The 23,609-nt window shown below is 33.7% G+C and overlaps 1 protein-coding gene across 1 annotated transcript; it reads right to left on the bottom strand.

Moving 5' to 3' along the window:
- Positions 1-4,116: 4,116 nt before the first annotated feature.
- Sem1 (SEM1 26S proteasome subunit) lies at positions 4,117-23,048 on the bottom strand. The gene is made up of 3 exons (XM_003475112.5): positions 22,843-23,048; positions 9,782-9,875; positions 4,117-4,304 (listed from the first exon to the last, which is right to left on the bottom strand). The coding sequence occupies exons 1-3, from the start codon at positions 22,916-22,918 to the stop codon at positions 4,262-4,264; spliced, it is 213 nt and encodes a 70-aa protein (XP_003475160.1). The 5' UTR covers positions 22,919-23,048; the 3' UTR covers positions 4,117-4,261.
- Positions 23,049-23,609: the final 561 nt, after the last annotated feature.

Genomic DNA, 23,609 nt, shown 5'->3' with positions numbered 1-23,609 from the left:
TTAGTAACTCAGTTTTTGTATTATTTTATCCTACAGTTCCACTTCAGAGGGATGATGCATGTTTCTGAAAGTCAAAGTAATTTGGTGAATTCCCTTTTTATAAATCACCAAAGGTAAATTTAGTAAAAAAAAATTAAATAATTTAAACGCAGATGGCCATTTCTGTGGTTAATAGTCATTACTCTCTTAGCTTAGAAGAGAATTGCTCTGCTTATAAAATCTACATTCTGTCCATTCTTATAATTGGAAATATTATTATTAAAATCATTAAGACACATTACAAGTAACCTGGATTATGGTTTTCATACATAAAATACCCCATGATCTTTTTATACTGTTCCAAAAATTCCAACATTCTTGTTAGTCTTTACTTATGATCACTAATGTTGAAAAGAGCATTGTTTTACTTTAATTAAGGTACTGCATTAACCTATAAGTAAGATCCATGTGACCAATTTGTTGAACTGCTATTGAATTTTAATGTCATATTTTGGTCAAACTTTTTAAAAGCTATGAGGACTTCTCCCACCCTTGTTTTAAATATCAACTGAAAAGTAAGGGCATCTATTTCTCACAGTGTTAAGGATAAACTCTAGGGCCTTAAGTGTGGTAGGTAAATGTTCTGCCACTGAACTACACCACTTGCCCTTAAGATTTTCTGTGACACTTCATCACAGGCAACAACAAAGCATACTTCTGTAATCACTAGTGATTTATGATCCTCTTTTGGCAAAATATACAGTTTGAATTGTGTAGGTACAAACAGATATGAAAGTGCTATTTTGTGGTGGATCTAACATATTTTCAGTTCCTGGTATCGCAAGCAATGAACTGCAAAGTATACACATGATGGTGGAAGACAAGTAGCTCTGTTTATGGAGGTCAGAAACAGAAATGAATGACCGAAAAGGAACACTGCATGCTGTGCAGATATATCACTCTTGGGTTCAAGTGTAAGAGTAGAAAAAGGGGGGGGGGTTGCATGTGCTTTGGTCTGGAGTCATACTAAATGCTCCTAAGATGGTGGCAGAGCTTGAGTGGATGGAAGGGCATAAATTCCTCATCCTATCTGTACTGTAAAATGGGTTATGATAAGGTATGTGCTTCACAAGAAGGCAAAACTCACCCCTTTCTTATAAAATGATATTCACTATCTTCTGGTCTACACTGCTGACACCAAACAGATCTGATCAACAGTTTGAAGATTCATCTTATAGAAAATGTGAAGACATAACAGGTGATATTCATGCACTGCTCTTATTTTGCTACTTACTATTAATAGGCAAAACAGCTTTAGTTTCATCTGTCAAAGTGATGTACTCTTGGTTTACCTTTCAGAAATGATCAAACTACAATAGTACTGAGAATTAAGTGATATACATCAATAGGCAAAAGTCAGATAATGTTGGATTTTATAAGTAGAGATTTTATAATATTTTAAATACTGTACTGACAGTATTTAAGAAAAACAGTGACACAACTTAAATTTTAATACGACCCATGTTTCTTCCAAAAGAGATTCTAAAGCAGAAAAAGTAAAAGTAGACACTAGTTAGATAATCATCGCGAAAGAACCTAGTGAGCAATGATGGGACACTAATAGTAGATGGATTTTGGATATTATCAGCTAAGGTATTCTGAGTACAATTAATCAAACATCCAACCTCAGGAAGCCTAGAGGCTTATTTCACAAGAAGCCTCATTCTACAGTTGGCTCAATGACATCATCAAAGGGTCCTGACTTCCAAATTTTCTTATCCTGACCTTCAACCTAGAAGGGTGGTTATTTGAATGCTTCCAGCAATTAAGATTAGATACTCTGTATTTACATCCAGAAGAATCTGACTTCACTTGGCTACGTTTATGAAGAACTCCTTTTTGCCAGATTTTCACTGGCCCTAAATTATTTCAATCTGTATCTCTTATCTAATCAGTTGCAGAAGATACATAGTCACCAGGATTGGCTTTAGATTACTGAGACCCAGCCCCTGCTGAGATGAAAATGGGGTTAGTGTTGGCTTGCTTTGAGTCACATGTCCTATATGAAAGACAGATACTTTAAGTGAGGTGGGAAAGAGACTTTGCTAGGAAAGAGGAAGGGAGAATAGATGCTGAATAGGTAAGAAGAGGCATCAACTACACTTGTCAGTGAAGTGGAGACAAGAGAATACAGAACTGAAAGGCAGCTTTTGCTTTCATTCTTTCTTATAAAAAGGTCTCAAATGTTTTCCAGTCTAACTCTCCAGTCGGTATCAAGTAGAAAAGGCAAGATATGGAAGACTGAAGAAAAGATGAGGCTTTTTTTTTGTTGTGGCTGAGAGAGGTCTCACTCTGTAATTCAGGCTGGCTTTGAACGAACTAGCCCAGTCTGGCACTGAATTCACAGTGATTCTCCTGCCTGTTTCCTCAGTGCTAGGATTACAGATGTGTGCCACCAAGCCCTGCACGATCAGAATTGAGGATAATCAAGGGTTCTGTTTTCACCAAATTAAGATTACCAAACAAACAAACAAACAAAAATGTATAATAACTATAGCACAAAGTCAGGGTAGTGTGGACACAAGACAAGATTCAGAAATGAGTACAACAGGAGATATTAAGGTGGCTGGAAAAGTCCCAGCATCACGTATGGGGGTAGACTGTGTTGGGCCAAAAGGATGAGATTTACTGCCCTCTCAACTTGGTCAGTGCAGTAAAAACAGATATGGTATCTGTTAAAAATACAGCACAGACCAAAACAAAAAACAGGACATGTTACTATCATATAATCTTCCAAAGTATTAACCAGAACATCAAGGAAAAAACACAGCATTTCATACATGTAACATTAACATGGCTACCTGTGCTCCCCTATACTTACAAAAGTATCAGTTATATGTATAGGGCTTTTATATTCTGCAAAGTTCTTTTGTGTCTCTTAATCTATTTGATCTTCTAGTGGTCTGTCAGGTAGGCAAAACATATTTATTCTTAGGAGGAGAATTTCTGCTCAACTTCCATTTTAAATTTGTTTGCAGCAGTGTTGCAGAAACTTTACATTTGAAATTATTCAACAATAGTGTTTACTTTTTAATATAGTTAAGTTTGAAAATATTCCTTCAAAACCTCAGTAAATCAATTCCATTCTAAGCTTATAAGAAAGAATTCTATACAACCCAAATTCTTTCCCTTAGTAATAGGTATGGCAACATAAATCACCTTGTAGAAACTTAATTGTATTAATCTATTTTGCAGTACATAGTACAAGTATTATGTATAGTAAAAGTTCTATGAATTTCCTGGTAAAGTATTTTGAGTCTACTTCTGTAATTCTAACAGAAGATACTACCTTAAAACTGTGATCAAACATCCAATTAATTTTAAGTACTAGTAATACTCTATAAACAATTAATATTGTTCTTAATGCCTCAGGAACTAAGTTACACTTTAAAAGATTAATATATACAAGGCCCATGCGTTAGGGAACAGAAGATGAACTCTAAGTAATGTATGAGGCCACAGCACCAGGGTGCTGCCATCCCACAGTGCAACCTCGCACTTGACTGTAAACATTCTTTTGCTCAATGCTGCAGAAATAGCACATTTGGATGTTTTGGGATCACTGGGTTCCGTGGGGTCTGCTGCTGGGTGCAAGGACTCAGGTGTGTGGGAGTCTGGAACCCTGGAGAGCTGCCTCACCCTAGGGATTCTTTGGCTATGAATGGACTGCTCTGGGGATGGGCTGGGTTTTTTGCAAAGGTTTTTAACAGCAGCACACAAAGTGTTTTAACTGTTCTTTTTTTCTTACTTTGTTAAGGAATTTTTTTACACAAAACAAATAAATAAATGAGCTGAAAAAAACACATGTTTTGAAGGGTCACTTTATAAATGTTAATAAGTGTTGCCTAAGCTATCAAAATACAGATTACATTAAGGTTTCATGTGATGAAAAAATAATATTTCATAAAATTGGACTAACATTTAATTTGTATGGTTTAAGAAAAGTACTGAATTGGACAGCCTAGATTTATGAACCTGAACCTCACTGAATGTTACTTTAACACAGAATTTAATGTGTCACTTCATTAAAGTTCTGGAAAATTATGAGTACAAAATTAGTACTTAACAAAACAAAAATTAGATCAAAACATTTATTTTTTTGTTTCAAAAATTCAAGCAAATAATGGAATAAACATTTTTAAAAGCATTCTATTCTGAGTTACTTGTCGTAGAATTTAGTACACTGTTCAAATGGAGGGGACTTTAACATTTCTTCTGGATGCTATGAAGTCTCCATCTTATAACCATGTTTCTCTAGTTCAGCTCTGTAATAAAACACAAAGAATAGTATCATTAGGGACTTACTGTAAGTCAATGAACTAAGCCTGGAACATCCACTTAAACTATTACTACATGGGTTTATTTTAGAAAATAAACATGTATACAAAGAAAACTGTATGTGAATCAATACTTTTATCTTCCTTAATTTTCTTATTAACCTACTTATGGAAGAAACTTGGGGAACTTAAACTATCCTCCAAATACTTCTTAAACATTATATAAGTATTCTGTTCTTAATAAATATTTAAATGCAAAGTTTTATTTACTTTTGCTTTGGTGTGCTGGGGACTGAATTCAAGGCTTCATACAGGCCTAGCAAGTAGTCTATCAGTTCCACCCTCAGCCATTAGACATAAATTTTAAGAGTCATTAATCTTAGTGGTAAGCACACATCAATGTCAGATCTTTAAAGATTTTATAATCATAACAAGTATTACAGTTATACACACAGGAAGAATAAACAGATTGCTTTCCATACTGACATACATCTATTGTTCTAACCAAGAAAAAAATCTCAGTCAAATTGAAGAGTCTGTGAGAATTTTTGCATTAACCATGTATGTACTCAAAATAAATAGAATAAATGTCATAAAATAGTAAATAAAATTTCACATCCCTAATTTCAAATGTGGATGAAAGTATAAAAAACTTATATGCAAATATGCTTGAAAAGATACAGTATAATTTAAAGTAACTTCGCCAGGCTAAAGTTTCAAATGTACTTTTGAGAATGTCAACTTCAGTTGTTGATCTGCTTTGCGTAAGACATTTATATAAGAAAGTTTAACCCTATAATTAACTTGAACTATTTTAAATGACCATTTCTACCTCCATTCAGATTTTATAACAGTCTGTGAGAAAACAGAAGAAAGTCTACAACAATATTGTATAAAAGTACAGTATGATTAATAAGCTCTGTACATTATATCCAGGAAAATAAAGACATCTGTTCTCAAGTACAATTTGGCATAGATACTACTGTACCATTCAATGTAATTATGATGCAAAAATCAAGCAGTGGGAATGATGTATAGTATTTATTATTCATTTCTTCAAACTGTTTCATTTTAATATTTTAGCTTTTTATAATTGAAATACTGACCTAATTTCCATGAGTTTTATCAAAGACACACTATCTGTTCTCTTCTGTTTGAATGAAACGCTCAGAGTGGGCTGGTGGTATAAACAGCCACCAGCTGCTGACTGGTGACTCTAGTCTTTTTCTTTCTTTAAACCTAAATTTAAATTGCTTCATTTGGGCTCTTTCCCCTCTCTTTAGAAAACTGAAAACTTTAATGTTTGTCTTTCATATATACCAACTTATCTCCTTCATTTTGGGAGAATTTATATACATGTAATGTATTAAAATAAGAAATAAAGCTGAAGGGAAAGGTAATGGCTTCTATTTTTGTTGATCACAGAAAGCTCCTCAAATGTTTCCTAGAAAAACTACTGTTATCAAATTTCTGGGAATTTGGTAATTTTCTTTGAATTTCACTTTATATTAAAAGTTTATAATTTTTCTATTTAAAATGAAAATAACTGTAAAACTTTCTTAAACGTTAGTATTCTACTCCCTTTTATACAATCACTATAGCTAATTCATTTTCTACTTTTAATAACAGTAAAAACAACAACAACAACAACAACATAACCCACTAGAGTTCATTCTAAGACCAAATTTATCCTCCAGGTACCTTCCTGATGGAAGGCGGTCACTAAGTACATTTATAAATGTTGAACATAAAGGAGATGAAGTGCTGTCAACTAGATTCTCAGAGAAAATGAAAAGTTCTTTGCTAGAAAGTAAAAGCATATTAAACCAAAAGAAAAATAAACGAATGAATAAAAAAATCCAAAAAAGACAAGTGGAAAGAGATCTGGTATACCTGGAACAGTATTATAGAAACAGACAGTGACTCTAGATGATTTGAAATAAAAGCAACAGTATTGCTTTTGCAAACAAAACAAGTAAAGCACTAGTAGTAACAAGTAGCTTTTCAACTTTATTACTGTTACTGTATCTGATATGGTAAATCATAAAACATACTGGCTTCTTGGAGTTTTTATGTAAGATGCAGTGTTGGGAAAAGCAAGTAGTTTTCTATCCTATATAGAGAAACAAATGCTACTAGGTCAGCACAACAAGAAAATAGAATGACTCTTAGTTACTGAGAGATACAGATGGCCATTGCTATATTTCTATTTGTTCAAGATCATTACATTTAATGAGACAAAAAGAAAATGATAAGTGGGCAGCCTCCTAGGTTAAGAATTTCTGTTTAACATAAACCTTAGTAAGGGCCACCACACATTCTACAAAGATCAGGACAAACGGAAACTTGTTAATCAATACCAGTTATTTGAAGGACTGTTTGAGAGGTTGTACTGTTCAGTATGGTAGTTACATGTGATTGTGTGTGGGTACACAGAGGTTCTGCACTGAGCTATATCTTCAATTCTTTATTTTTTGAGGGAAGGGTTTAAATCACTCATGCTCAGGCTGAACTTACTCCTGCCTCAGTTCTCAAGAGTGCTGAGATTGCAGGCATGCACCCTCCATACCCACTTTTCAATGTGGCTATTTAAGTTTTGGAAATTCTGGCTCTTCATCTGCTTTAGCCACATTTCATGTACTCAAGTTCTGTTTGACTGTACTAATGATAATATCAACAGCCTTAGATAAAAAGCATGGCTTAAGTAGAGAAATAAAAATCAGACATTTTATCACTAATGGATATATTACAGTTCATACATGTATGAAAATCCAGGGGCCCAAAGATAGGAACACAACAGAGAAAAAAAGAGCACTTACAAGAGTATTATTAAAGCAGATAAAAAGAATATGGTATGTAGATAATGCTCTATTTTTAAGGCAGTAAAAAGGCAAGAAGTAGTACTGGTAAGAAACCAATTATTGATAATTTACTATGACAATAGCTATGATAAAAATCATAATATCAATAATCTCTTGAATAATTTTTAAGAGAAAGGTGCTATCATAATGAAGGAAATAACAAAAAAAATCCTCTGGAGAAATGTGACTCTCTTTTGAATGGCAAAGGAAGAAAATCTCATGAACCTTAATTTTTAAAATTTCAAGAATGTATCAGAAAAGGGAAAAACTGATCCATGATTAAAAATATGGAATAGGACTTAACAGCACTGGAAGGCCTGGCAACTTATAGCATATTATGATTCCAATGAAGAAGAAAAAGGAGATGCCTATTTTACAAAAAAGGTGGCAGGGTGTTCTCTGATGTTGCCCAGTTTTAAAAAAAAAAACACGATGCAAAAACAAAGTGAATAAACTTCATATAGAATTAACTTGATCCTAGAATAAACTGAGATCCATAAAAAGACCTCTTTAAGAGCTGTAGTTTGATGAAAGAGCATGACAAAGATGGGTTCAATGCTCGGCGTAGGTAGTGTAACATTACAGATTTTAGAAAAAAAGCAGAATTACATTTCAACAGCTCTTTCTTCTTCTATATAAAACTTTAAAAGAAAATACATCAAAAAGACAGATTAAAAACTGAGGTGAGGTTAACTCCAAACTGTACTAAAGTAGCTTGAAGTTTCAAGCTCTTGAAAAAATTACATGTCAAGGAAGAATTAATCAAAGGATAAAATAAAAAACCCGAATTAACAAACTTTAAGAATACCAGGAAACCGTAAAGGTATCAGAATAATAGTGCAAAGTAAATTGTACTGCTTGTAAAATGAGCATAAAGGAGGGGGGTAAAATTATCAGTCTCCAGCAAAATTCTAAAGTCTTTAGAATGTAGGTGTTTTTTAAAAAATGTAGTACATAACAGATACTACTGTATCACTATTAAAATTAAATGTTAAAACTTCATTATAAATTATTTCACTTCCCTTTTGAACAATCGATCTTCTATAACTTGATTTGAGGAAAGCATATAGCAGTCTCTTACATATCCCTATAGTCAAGGCAGATAAATATGGGTTGAACTGTAATAAAGTGAGGAGGGGCAAAACTATCTATTGAACAAATGGTGCCAGGACAACTGGTTAGCCACATGGAAAATACTGAGTTAGACCTTTATCAAATATCACTTACAAAAATTAACTCAAAATACACTGAAATTCTAATTTTAAGAAAATAAAATTTACAAGAAAACACAGAAATAAATCTTGCTTATATCAAATTCAGTAATGAATTATGAAATATAACACCAAAAGCACAAGCATAGAAAACAAAGAAACCAGGCTTTTTTTAAAATTAAAACTTTTGCACCAAGGACAGTAACATGAAAAGATAACAGAAGAAAATATTTGCAAATCACCTATCTGACGAAGTTTTAGTGTCAAAAATGTGTGTAGCCATCTCACAATTCAACAACAAAAAAACCCACTATTTTTAAATAAGACAAAGTCTTAAATAAATATTTCTCCAAAGAAGGCATGCAAATGATCAAGTGCACATGCAAAAATTAGCCAACAGGGAGATTAAAAAACAGAGATATCATTTCATATCCTTCTACTCATGGCTATAACTTTTTAAAAAACATTTTGATAAGTAAGTTCATTTTGATAAATAAGTTCAGAACCTTTATACATTGTTGGCATAAATGTAAAATTCTTCTGCCACTGTACAAAAGTTTTAGCAGTTCTTCAAAAAGTTAAACCTAGAATTACCATTAAACCCAGAAATTCTACTTTTGATAAATACAATATGGCATATTCATACAATGGACTAATACTAAGCCATAAAAAGAATACTGATCACAGGCTACCACACAGATGGACTTTGAAAACATTATACTAAATCAAAGAAATTGGACATATATTATGATTCCTTCGATCTAAAAAGTCCAAAACAGGCAAATCCAGAGAGAAAATATATTAGTACTTGGTAGGGGAAGGTGACTTCATATGGCTGTCACTGCTTAATGAGGACAGTATTTTCTTTTGGGATGCTGAAATTAAACTGAAAATTAAATTAAACTGAAATTAAATGCAGAGATGGCTACATAATATTGTGAATGTACTAAACATCATGGATTTGTCTTCTTAAAAGGATTAACTTTATGTTATATGAATTTCACCTCAAAAAATAAAATTAGGTAGATTTCCATATGAATATTTATACCCTGACAATCTAATCTATACTTCACTCTGAGAATCACCAATCTTTTGGGTTCCCCCATATTCTATCATTCAATACTGGTAGAAAATTAACACTGACAAATTCAAACTAATAAAAATTTAAAATAAAAACAGCGAATATGCTTCTATTTAACTACCTTTGTCAAAAGATCAGAAAGAGAGTTGTATGCAATTATATAAAGTATTCATGTTTAGAAATTCAGATGAAGGTAGTATCCTGCTTTACATAATACAAACATTAAGTACCTTTTAAGACAACAATTATTTATGTAAGTTAAATATTCCAAACTTAGAATGAGCTATAATAAAAATCTGGCTTTAAGTTTACCGTAACTGATTGGAGAAGTCGTCCTCTACATTGTCATCATCCCAGTTATCTTCCCAGACATGGGCATCTTCGTCTTCATCCAAACCAGCCCAGTCTAAAAAAAGAGAGGTGTCTAAGTACATCTCATACACTCTTTCTACAAACATAAAAACTTCAGAAGTAGAAAATAATGGACACTTTCACAATTCAAACACTGCTAATGCAGATCCATGTGATACACACACACAGTATAGTTAAGATAGTTACACTAATTTAGTTCATTGAAAAGCAAGATTTGTGCTAACATTGCTTAGAAAGTTAAATGCCTATATCTTGTACCCCAAGTAACTAATTTAAAGATAACAATATGCAATGTGTTAACCATTTTTATCCTACTACACTGTTTTGAATTTTTTTTCTCTTTAAAGTAAAAAAAGAAAATACATATATAAACTAGTATCTTGAGGCATTTGAGTTCTGGCATAAGGAATATTTGTTGAGAAGGTACACCAAGAGTAGTAGGTATACAACTAGAAAGGAACTATGTATATCAACTGGTTTTCCTACAATCACATCTTTAGTTATTATTTCTATTTAAATCAATGGGCATAATAAAGTGAAAGATACACTGACTCCGTGCACACATGTTTTCCCATGTGCTCTTAAATACTAATTCTTTATAACTGAATTCTTTATAACTGGAATGTCTGAAGCAGGAATGTATCCATGGTCCCCACCTCCTTCAGAACCTGAGTGATTTACTTTAGCAGAACATCCGTCTCCCTTACACTTTAGAATTCTACATACAACTGCTTACTGGGTCCAAATTCAATACCATCAGAACAGTTCACTATCTTCAGTGACTCTCAACTCTCAAGCAGTATGATCTCTTAGCTAAAAAGGGAAATCACAAAAGCAGTCAGTCAGTCTTACCAAGTGCCAGATGAGTCATCACAAATTTTTCTCTACCCATGACCAGTCCTGTCCCTTTCATCCCCAATCATTTCAAGTCAATCTGTTTCTCTGCCCTGCTATTACTTCCGCTCTAGATCTGACTACCACATATCCTTTCTCACCTACACAAAGCAGTACTCCTTTAACAGGTTCTTGCTTCTATTCTCTTAATCCTGACAAAAATCTAGTCTCCTGGGTAACGGTGCTATGTACTCTTTTCATTTTAAGTATGTCAACTAACTATAAGAGAGTATACATACACTGTTCTCCTTAGGTTGACTCATTTGCTACAGTTTTGACATAGCTTTACATTTTAATGCTTATACACACAAATACTATACTACATATGTTTTACAATAATTTTTACTTAATATTCAAACCCACTGCTAGTCATGTGGCTTGAATCATTCTTGTACACATTCTCCCCAATAAAGAATGATCCAGAAGAACATTGTTTACTTAGCTCCTTAACTTTATGATTCATATTTTATAGCTGCTCAACATTTTGTACTCATGAAGCATTTCATCCTGCTTTTCATCTTTCTCTGCACCATCATTCAAACCTAACTGGCTTGACTTCTATTTATCTTGAATTTGATTCAAATATTCATCTAATTCTGAATCTAATCATAAAGAAATTATCAGAAAAATACAGAATGTAGAACTTTCTACAACTGAACTCTACAAAGAAGTAGTAAAGGTCATGAAAAACCAAATAAAAATGGATGGTAACCCTTAGATTTAAAAGGACAAAAGTGATACAACAGCCAAATATGACACATGAGCAAGACTAGGGAAACAGGACTAGGGGAAAACTAGTATTTTCTATGGAGTTAAATAAAGGAAAAACACAGGACTAGAGGAAAAGTGAGTCTTTTTTTTTTTTTAAACAACTGATAAAATCTGAATATGGACTGTATTTTAAATATTAATGACTTCATGTTAACTTTCTGAGGCATGATTGTAAAATAATTTTAGAGAATGATCTAATGAAGGGACACAGGTTACAATACTTTAATCATGAATCATTTTATTAATGGCTTATTTGCAAACTGTTCTCATATATATGTGATACACATATCATTATATATGAGCAAACAGGACAGTGTTAACACTTGATAAATCTAGAAAATACTACATATAGTATTTTCTATGGAGTTAAATAAAGGAAAAATAGTTAAAAATTAGACTCTCCTATGGAGTTAACTTCATCTAGAAATTCTGTGTCTCTTTATCACACTGGCACTCTGTATAACCGTAATTACCACACACTACATCTAGGGCCACTGTTAGTGTCTGAGAAACTTATGTGTGCCAACTTTTATTTATCCTTGTTACCCTAAAACACAAATAATACATTAGCATACACACAAGTATAGCTCTCAATCACATTAAGATCTTGTTCTGCAAACACACAAAGTTTAAAAAAGGATGGGGACCAAAAGATAGGTGTAGTGGAGGAGGGGAAAAGGAGTGACACAAGGAGTTAAAATATAGCCAGTTGTGGTGGCACATGTCTGCAATATCAGCACTCAAGAGGCTGAGACAGGAGCACTGCTGCAAGTCAGATCCAGCCTGGGCTACTTGGTCAGTTTTAAGGCCAGCTAAACTACATAGTGAGGCCCTGTCTCAAAAAACAAACGAAAAGATGTATCAGGTATACATACCAGCTGCCCACAAGTAATATAAACATTATGAACTACAGAAAAGTAGTAGTAAAAAAATATGATCTTATTTTTAACTCCCCTCTTCTCTATATGAAAACCAGTAATTATGAATTACATACTCTCTTTAGTATTTTCCAGCTACTATTTCTTTTTCTTTTTTCTTTTTGGTTGTGTGTGTGTGTGTGTGGGGGGGGGTGTCCTGGGGATCAAAGTCACAACCTGACACTTGCCAGGCAATTGCTTACGCCACTGAACTAAATCCTGGGGCCCAGGATTTATTTCATCTTAATAGTCACCTATTATAAAACATCACTAAGAGCACTTCAACCTAAGAAGAGAAATAACAAAGGTATGATTTATACTTTCCTTATTACACGTACATTTAAAACTACTCAATAATAGCTTAAAATATGGGAATTATAATGTCCCAGTTACTTTATATATTTCATTCCTTAAAAATGGGATACATGTTATCATTATGACTTAAGAATACAAGGTCAATTTTACCTGTCCCCAAAAACAAACACCAGAAACTTGAGAAGTATCTGAACTTCCTCTTCCAATTATTACAATCATATCTTTTCCATTTCAATTCCCAAGTAACTCCAGCGTTACCCCTCTCTATTCTTACCATTACATCAATCTTGGAGATCACTCCCTCCATAGACTGCAGTCTTTTTTCTATTTCCTTACTAAGTACATACGGAACAGACATTAGGTAAAGGTGGTTTGGGGTGTAGCCTAAAACCAAATTTTAAAAAGGACCTGCATTTTAGATAGTAAGTTTATCCCTGAAACACTAACTCGCCAGAAATCAAAGAGATAGTTTTGATGTTTTAAACTGAATAAAGTACTTCAAATAATGTCCACTTTATCATTTATAAAAATCTAGCTTCTTGAATTGTTATACCCATAATGTGACAACTTAAGCTTTCATAACAAATTAACACTGACATTATTTATCTTTTCCTCCGCATTCCTTTCAGTCTTATTCTAATCTATAGCTCTGTAACCATCTAATAATCTTACAGGACAGATAGGGTTATTTTTAGTTTTAAAACACAAAAGACTTTCTGCCTAAATAATATAAGCCAGGTGCAGTGACGCACAACTGTCAGCTCAGGTACTGTGGCGGTTGAGCTAGAAGAAATGTAAGTTCAAGACCAACTTGGGCAACTGAGGGAAACCTTGTCCCAAAATAAAATGCAAAAGGCTGAGGATAATAGTTAAGTCACAGTGTCTGCTTAGTATATGAAAGATCCTGGGTTCAATCTCTAATACCAAAATATAAAATAAATAAGATACACTGATTTTTGAAGCCTTAAAGATCATAACTTTTTTGTTTGAAAACCAACACCAATATCACTGCCATTACCAGTCATAAAACAGATAATCATATCTTTTCCATTTCAATTCCCAAGTAACTACAGCGTTACCCCCTCCCTATTCTTACTACCATTACATCAATCTTGGAGATCACTCCTTCCATAGACTGCAGTCTTTTTTCTATTTCCTTACTAAGTACATAAAGAATGGACATTAGGTAAAACTGTCTAATGAGAAAATATTTCATTAATTTTTTTCTACCATTATTCTCCAATTTCTAACCTCAGACTTTACATACGCTATTTGGTCAAGCCTGGAAACTGGAATTGTCAAGTTAATTAACTGTTTTACAGATGTTTACATGTTTAAAGATTCTAAGACATCAAACCTCCAATCAGCCTACTTCCAACTAAACACCTTCCTAAATTTAACTGGGCAATTTCTGTCCACACTGGTCCCTAAACAAAAAGGAGGTGTCAAAAGATGCAAGTTACAAATATGAAATGAGTATCTGACACTTTTCTGCTAATCATGTAAATCTGAAACACACTGTAGAGCCCTGTGTTTTACACCAATTTCCACTTTTTTTCAGGAATAGTAAAATTATAGAGGTCCCAAAACTTCTAATCTTACTATGATTTGATTTAAAATGCTGATGTTCATATTAGTTTTTGATGTAACTAATCTCCATGCTAGCTTTACTTATTCTAACTTCATGAGAGGAAAAGAAAATTATATAGTACTACTTGCTCTTCTGCAGTCAAATGCTTCAGAGAATTATCAACAAGAAATATAACTAAGCTAATAATTTACATTATGGAATATCAGATCTTAATTTGAAAAAGTTAAAATTCTTAAAACAATATAGAAAGTTTCAACAGTGTCTTCTTTTTAAGAGTTGCATAATTTTTATTTTATCAAGTTTAATACTTATGACCATTTGACAGAAAAATAAAGCATTTCTTCCTCCTTTCCCCCAAATCTCTTTTCAACAGCAGGAAAAGGAATTTTAGTAAGAATAAAATTCTGAGGAAAAAATTGATCCATTAAAAAAAAACTGGCTCATAAAGAAGGAAAAACAATTCTGTGAGCAAGGTTTTAGGAAGGGCACATGCAAAAGAGTCATAACAACAGTTCTATCCCTTTTTGGTATTATACATATGGCATTTCATAATTATGATACCACTGCGATTATACAAAGAAATGCTGGATCAAATTCTTTGTCATCTACTTTTTAATCTTAATACATTTACTCTTAGGAGTAAGACACCCCAAAGTATGTTACCATTCTTGAAACTACCATAATAAATAATCTGAGAAATAACTTTTCTGTGTTCAACCTTATTTGGCATTTTAATATGAATATTAAGTAAATTAATATTTATACTGCCAAATTAGAATCTGCCATCTATCACAGAGGGAAACTTTAAATATCTGAGTTTATATATTGATTTTTATGTAAAATTTAATTATTAAGAGCTTAATAATCCAAAATAGTATTTCCAACACTTACAAATCCTTCATACCGTACATATGTAAGTTATAACACATATAAATTTTATTATTATGTGCTAAGCCACTACAAACAAGCTTGAGGGAGGCAAGGTAGAGAAAGATGTTCCAGAATAAAGGCAGTAACACACACAACTAGAAAGACACAGTGCTTCGTGAATTTTAAATATTTCAAAACAGAAGTATAGTTTTCAAAAAATTTTTTATAGTTCATTACATCTTTTAATGAATCATGTTTAACAACCAAGTAGTAATATTAAACAGCACTCAAGCTGTAACTGCTTATTTCTTGCTCATCCTATAGAATCTCAAAATAGCTGTTTTTCAAAGAATTTGTTTTATCGTTTGATAATTCATTATCCCTTCCTAAGCCATCAGAATCTAGACTTAGGAGTTTCTTGTGCTAATCCGTATGCAGCCCTAACCAATATATCCTTCCTTATATACTATGTTTTTGTGTCTAAATTGTGTTTAAACTTCATAACAATAGCCTCATTACTGCTTACAATACTCCAGGGAAAATGTGGAGGGCAACAATTTTTTTGAAGGGTTTTTTTTTTTTTTTTGGTACCGGGGATTGAACTCGTGACCTTGCTCTTATGCCACTGAGCTTAAATCCTCAGCTCCATTGCCCCTTTCTCTGAAGTTTTTAATACAAGAAAACCAATTAATTAACCTACAAATTCAACAAACTTAATTTGGTATATACCCAAGATTAGCAATTGAAATATTCACTAGAAATAGTTAAAAGTTCTAAATTTTATTTATTATCTAAAATATTAGCAAAACATTATCTAAGATCCAAACCCCTAAGAACATTAGGGGAGAGAAAATAAAAGGGACTAATATATATATATACTGGATACACACAGTGTCAAACTGTTAAGCAATTTATGTATCATTGTTATGGACTGAAGGTTTGTATCACCCCAAAGTTCCTATGTTGAAGCTCTCACCAGTAATGGGATTGTATGAGTGTATTTGAAGATGAAGTCTTTGAAGAGGTAATTAGGGCTGAATGAGGTGATAAGGGTGGTCTCTTTCATGGAGGATTAGTGTCCTTACAGAAAGAGTTACCAAAGAGATTATTTTCACACTTGAACCTAGCCTTCAGCAAGATAAGAAGACAGCCTTCAACAGAAACTAAATGCTCCATCCCATATGTTTATCTTTGCCTTCCCACCCTCTGGACTGGGTGAGAAAATGTATTTGTGTTATTTAAGACATTCAGTTGAAAACATTTTGTTATAGTAACTCCAACAGACTAACACAATTACATAATTCTCTCGTGACTCTAATAAAGATTATTATCTATAACTCAGGTAAAGAAACAGGATTAGGAAGGTAACATTCATGGAAAAACAATGATGAATCTTTAAAAAATTTAAATTTAAAGCAAGATTTTATTTTCATCCAACAGGTTGGCAATAAATAAAATATTTAGTCTCTGGTATAAGCGAGCTCATCAGAGAAAAGGTTAACTGTATAAGGATATGTAAGTTTGCATAACCTTTCTAAAATGCAATTTGAGAATGTATGTCCAAATTTAAAATGCACCTGGTTCCAGAGGAAGTGTCAGAGCCCAAGCTGATCAAAGACAGCATTGCTACAGAGGGACAGCATAGTGTGGTTGGTGTGTTAGAACCTGGGACAGGATGGAAAAGTCCCATCCCAAAATGAGGAATTAAAAAAGGATGGCTGGCATAGCATGCTGAGCTCAAAGAGGCAAGAAAGGCATCTAATCTGTGTGGTGAGGACTGGATAAAGGAGAAAATGGACAGAGAGACAAAATTTAAGGTAACTATAAGTTGGTTTCTCTAAGATAACTGTGATTGGAGAATCACAAATGTGAAAAGGGGAAAAAAAATAAAACTAGAGTAAACCCTGTCGTAGTGAACTGCAATTGGATATAGTGGTATGAACTCACCGTTTTATATGTAAACACGCACCTATATAATCTCTAGTTCATTCTACTTAAGAATTTGAATATTCTGAAAGGAACAAACCTAACTGGGGTCAAGGTCCTGCCTTCTACATACCATTTTCCACCAAAAAAGTAACTGCTTTAGAAAAATGATTGATTCTATGGCTAAAAAGGAAAAGTAAAATTAAACTTGTATCAGAATGTTACAAAATGCACAAAGAAAGATAAGGGAATGCCAAAAAGGAAAGATAGCCTAAGGGGTTTCTCATGTAAAAACAGGAGATAATCTGAGAATCAAAATAAATAACAGTAACAAATTATAACCTACTGAACTAGAATCCATCAGTTCATACTGATATATAAATGAATGAACTGAAAGTATGATGATTAGAATACTACAATTACATGGTTTAAAAGTGCCTTTCCACAAAACACTTACTAAAGGGAAAATGACTAACCTAATAATGGAGAAGCTGATAGACACCACCTTGACTAAACTAATCACAGTGAAAATCTGTAATAGAACAAAGGAGAATATGTTGCAGCTTATAGATGCAATGAGAATACAGATCCGTGACTGTACTGCCAAAATGCAGAACCCATGTGAAAACATAAGACAAACTCAAAAGTTGACAAACCTCTAACTGGTCTGTAATCTTCAAAACATCAACATTATAGAAGCCCAAAACAAACTGAGCAACTGCTCTAAACTACAGGACTAAAGGGATATGACAAATGAGTAACCTAAAATTCTGAATCAAGACATTATTGGACAACAGGAGAAACCTGAAGGTAATGTGTAGAGCAGATGATAGTAATATATCACTGTGTTCATTTCCTGATTTTTGATGGTTGTACTGTTGATATTCACGGGCTACTGCCATCAGGTTGACTACTTACTCTCAAATGGTTCTGAGAAAAATGTAGCTCTTCTGTGATTATGAAATCTTCAATAAGTATAGGTTAGAAGTATTTGGCAATTACCTTTGTAAGAGTTCACCTTATAGGTAAACAAAAAAAAAAAATACATTAAAATATTTGAGAAAATCACTGAAGTGTCCATAATACGAAAACAAGAAGAACTAAATATTGCCCACATACCTACAATTGTGGGACAAATTAGAACTTATTTAACATGTACAGTATACAATAAAGCACATGGTAGATTTTTATATTTATGCAAAACCATGTCTAAGATATATTAAATAAAGAGCAAGAAGGAGAACAATATGCATAGTATTTAAAAGATTTATGCAAACAAGTACAATTCATCTATAAATTGGGAAAAATAGGGTGAGATAACAATGGTTACTAGTACAACATGAAAAATTCTGGGGAGGAAAAGTAGATAGAAACAGTGATTTTACTTTTTAATACATATTTTTTTCCATACGCTGTACCTTTTACTTTAAGCTATTACTTGTACAGATAGCCTACACACTTTTAAAGAAGTAATTAGCATGAGTTGACATAAATTTATGAATGGTTAATTTAAACACAGGTCTGACTATATTCATATTTATTTCATCCTGGAGTCAAAAAACATTTTTTCCATATAATAATCAATAAAGAACATTTAATAGATAGTCATTTAATATATTTTTTCTTTACAAGTGTTATGACATGCATTTTCTATTGCTTGCTTCATTATTTAACTAACTTATATGTTTGATATATTTCTATATCCATTGTATCATACTTAATAATATCAAGTAGCAAAGCCTTCTTTGGCACTAGATAAACTGACCAGCATAGTATCTGAAAAAGTCAATATTGGTCCTGCTTACCTTCTGCATTTAAAATTCTAAAGAATTTTTCTGCTAAGTAATTCACTCCACGTTAGGATATAAATTCATGTAAATATTTCTCAATGGCACTCTTCCCAGGACAGTTTTTTTCACATGCAGAAATAAGAATAGTGCACATTTAAAACTTTGGCTTCTATCCACTAAATGCTGGCAGTTTTTTTCTCACTCGCACCTGGCAACTGTATGTAACATCCCCACAACACTTCTCTGGTGTTTAGACCACTGTAAAACATCCTACTTTAAGTATAGGTGACAGTACCTCAGTTATACCAAAACACAGGTAGCCTTAGAGGATCACCAGCCTATAAGTTTGCCTCAAAAGACAGATTACCAATAATAACAATGTCTTACCTAGGAATTTCTCAAGGTGGGGTGGTATAGAAAGCTGGCAATATTCTGTTTCTGATTTCTTCAGAGTATATAGCAAATTCATTAGTTAAAGAAAATTTACAGAATGTTTAGTGTAACAGCATTCTCTAAGAAATAGTATTGCTCCTGTAGGAAAACTCAATTTCACTTTAAATATTCTAAAAAAGCAAAGGACACAAAACCTAACTGGCACAGGAAGAAGCTAAGAAAAGAATCAAAGGACTTGTTTTCTTCTCACCTTTACTGTATCACCCATGTCTATCAAAAAAAATCCTTTCACCATCTGTTTGCTATGAAAAAGGAGTCAAAGTTTAAAGCAAATTGTGAATTATCTCAGATTTAGACAACAATCTAATAGCACAAACTGAAATGTGTATGAATGAAAAATAAAATCTCCAGATCAAGCTGCAATCTGGTTTTAAATTCTAACCATGTCAAGGCCTCCCAAAATGTATCAAAATCAATCATGCCAAGGACTTTTCTTCGTAATAAAGCTGTTCTCTCAGTCTAAATAGTCATAAATTTGGAGAATCAAAAATCTTAAACATGATTTTATAACAGTTATAATTGTGAGGAATTACAAATAGAACAGATTAAGACTAAATAATGGGGGGGAATAAAAGGAGCATTTGCTCCTTTGTACCTTCAGAAAATCATCCCAGATGTTAAACTTCACACTAAAGAAAAGCCAGTCACATAAAACAATGATGCTGCCATGAAAACACATTATCTTAGTATCCTTTTTAAAGTAAAAATTCCCTTTCTTTAAAGTCACTGAATTGACATCCTATCTAATAGCTTTTCACCTTGGATGAGATGTAACAATATCTCCAAAAGATGAGCAATCCATTAGTCAAACCATTAATACACAATTTCAATAATGACTTTCATGACAGGCTCTACACAGCAAGTTATCCAGTGTGGACAGCATCCTTTCTTTAGAGTACCCTGAGGCTTAAGAAAACCTCTGAAAATTTTAGACTCTTACAGGATTCAAAGATAATGACAAATTGGCTTAATTTGAGCATTTTTAATTTGTTCTGTTTGTGACTTTGTCAACGATATATTTACCATAAAGACAATCATAAGAATGTTTCGGAAGGGAAAGAATTTGAAGTAAATCAGAGCATTAAGTGAGAATTCAAAGATTCAAAATTGGCCGCTGTTTTAAAGTTGTGCTTTGCAACTCTAATTGTGCATATAAATCTCAGAGATCTTGGTAAATTCTACCCAGACTCACTCAGTAGATTTAGGTTGAGAAATAGATGCTATATTTCTAACAGGCTCCCAAGAAAGCCAAGACTGTTAATCCATGAACCACATCTTTGAATAGCAATAAACTCTAAATCATGACTAGAGTAAGATACAAAAGAAAATGTATCAAAAACACTTAAAAAGTTCTTTTGTGGTGTTTTTTCCTCTTTTGGTTTTTTAACTAGACAAGTTTTCACTGTAAATATTTAATGATTTTATCCAGATGGCTAATTTTGTATCCAACAAATTCTAATTTAAACTGGGGAAAATCTATTTAGATGAAAAGCTGAGAAACTTGAACAAAATAAAGGCTAATTAATTCTCATTCTACATGGAAAAGTTTCTTAAATAATTGGGTTTTGCACAAATATTCTATGAGAAGAAAAAATATATACTGGGAAATAATAAATGGTGAGTAACTCAATGTTAACAAACCAGGTCCACTCTAAGTTCTTTGTGTTGCAAAAAAAAAAAAAAAAAAAAAAAAAAAAAAAAACTTTTCATTTTTCTTTTTAACTTTAATGAGAATATTTTTCATTATGTAACTAAAAACTTTAACAAATTGCTGCTTGCAACATAGTTTGAATGAGAACACTACATACACTACAAAAGCTGATGAAAACTACTGAACAAAATCAAATATATTATCAAGTAGACAGTGATCTATAAAAATTCTTTATAAGTAGTTCGTTCTCAACGACTTATTTTAAATGAGGATTTAGTCATTCAATAAGCTTTTATTGACCAACTATCGTGTACCAGCAACTTTAATAAATGTAAATAAAGTTTGGATCAGGAATCAGAAGGACCTTTCTGATCTAACAGACTATGCTGAATTTATGGTCTTATTTTTTAAAATCTCTGAGCTTGTTTCCTTAAGAGTGGTGATGTGAATTAGACTGAATAATGTAAATGAACTGCCTAATAACATGCCTTATATAACTGATAAATGGTATCTGAAATACGTAGTTTGAGCTTAAGAATTTAATCCTGTCTTCTATTAGCCAGTTTTCTACAACACTGTTGCATGTTAGAGGATTATAAGCCAACTTGAAAGTGAGGCTGAATAAAGACTGAACAGATTTTTTTAAAAAATTATGAATTTCATACTCAAAAATATATAAATATGCTTTGAGCTTAAGTGTTGTGCATGCTGATGTATTCCACTAAACAAAACTGGGTACGCTATTTAAAAAAAAAAAAAAGAACAAACGCTTCAGCTATATGATTTTAAGCATAATGGAATCATGGCGGGCTATATAAGGCAGGGCAATTTTAGTGAAGCGCTAATAGACACCACTCTTCTTATCACCTTTGTAAAGACTACCCAATAGTAATCCTATTTTCTTGCAAGGTAAATATCAGGAATCCTGCTGGAAACAATTAACTAGGCAAGCAGTCAATTCTGAGAACCTAACTGGCTAGGCAACCTAACAAGCAGAAGTAATACAGCTACAGAGCTTTGTTGTCAGTCAGGCCAGGTGTGCCCACTGCAGCTTCAACAATTCTGGAAGCCAGGTAGGAGACACTAAGCTTGTTTCTTAATTGCTCCAAGCTTCAGGTTCTTTATCCGAAAAATGGTAATACTAACATCTATTTCCTGTATTTGTGCAAAAGGGAGTATGTCGATTCAATCAAATCGCCTTTATTTCTGAGAATAGCGCAGCCAATAACTACGTGCTATTATCTACAGTACAAAAACTAAAGTTCCTCCTTGTTATCGTTAATAAAACGTAAAAATGTCAGGGTCTTCTAAACTCTGTTCGTTTGAAGACACAAACGCTGAGAAAACCGAAGGGCAAAAACACGTATTTGCTACCCAACACGTGATGTTCCCATCCTACTTAGGCTGCCTCTGTAACGCCCTAGAAGGAAGTAGCACAGGCCGAGCTAGGGAAAATTGCGTTCTGAAAAGACTTTGAGGCAAAGAAAGGCTATTGTTAGACCAACCGAAAGTAAGGAAGATAGGCTATGTGGTCAGGAACAAAGTGATGGGCAATCAGGCTGCAGGCAGAGAAAGGGACCAGACATCCCCGACCCTGCGCTGGGGCCGGCTCACCGCGCTCCCTCCCAGTGTTTTCTATTAGGACACCCCGAGGCCGAGGCCCAGGCCGCGGGGATCACGCGTCCGAGCCTCCAGGGCTGGCCCGCGAGGGCGCAGACTTCCTGGGGGGACCCATCCCACTGCAGGCCCAGGCGGCCGCGCCGCGTCCACCTGGAGGCCTGAGTCACCGTCCGCACAAAAGCCAGGAGGTGGCAGCCGGTTACCTTCGGCAGGGAACTCCTCGAACTCGTCGTCCTCCTCTAGGAGACCCAAATCTACCGGTTGTTTTTTTTCTGACATCGCTACCCTCCGACCCCACTACCTCACAGATGACTACAGTAAGTTGGAAGCGTCACTCTTCCTCGGCGGCTGCAGCCACCCGTCGCTTGCGACACAGGCGCTACCATAGAGACTAAGGGACGAGCTACGGGACCAGCGCAAAGGATGCTGGGATGCTGGAGGTCCTCCCAGGGCTTCCTGCAGGTTTAGTAGTATTTCCAATTTAGAAAGGTGAATTTTGTTGTTTTACTACCTTAGTGAGACTCTGAACTGAAAACAACAACAACAAAAATCCCCTCATAATGGGCAGAAAATATGTCAAACGCCTTTACTTATTTTCCAACTGAAGAAGAAAATATAGAAAGGTAAAGTAACTGCCAACATTCATGAGTTCTGTAAGTACCAGGCCCTAACGAACATTATTAAGCTGATCTTTAAACTAATTCCCTACGCATAATATTAAAAATCTCCACATCACAGAAAACTAGGGTTCTGAAAGAAGCACTCAGCCGCTCAGGTGTGCTAAAGGATCCAAATGCAGTTCTGTTTGCCTGTCTCAAATCTCCAACCTTCCCATTATGTAGTGTTCCTTGGGCTTGGGATTATTTTGTGGCAAATGGGCTCATTAAACAGAGTTTGAGGATACATGTAGAAACTCGAGTTTATAATTTTTACAATACTATGTAAAAATGAGTAGGTATAACATACTATC

This window comes from Cavia porcellus, unplaced genomic scaffold (assembly GCF_034190915.1).
Source record: "Cavia porcellus strain 051 isolate PalLab524CR breed Dunkin Hartley unplaced genomic scaffold, mCavPor4.1 scaffold_2, whole genome shotgun sequence".
In the NCBI taxonomy this organism is placed as follows: domain Eukaryota; kingdom Metazoa; phylum Chordata; class Mammalia; order Rodentia; family Caviidae; genus Cavia; species Cavia porcellus.
Note: the sequence above shows the minus strand (reverse complement) of the source record. Positions and strands in the feature narration are given on the sequence as shown.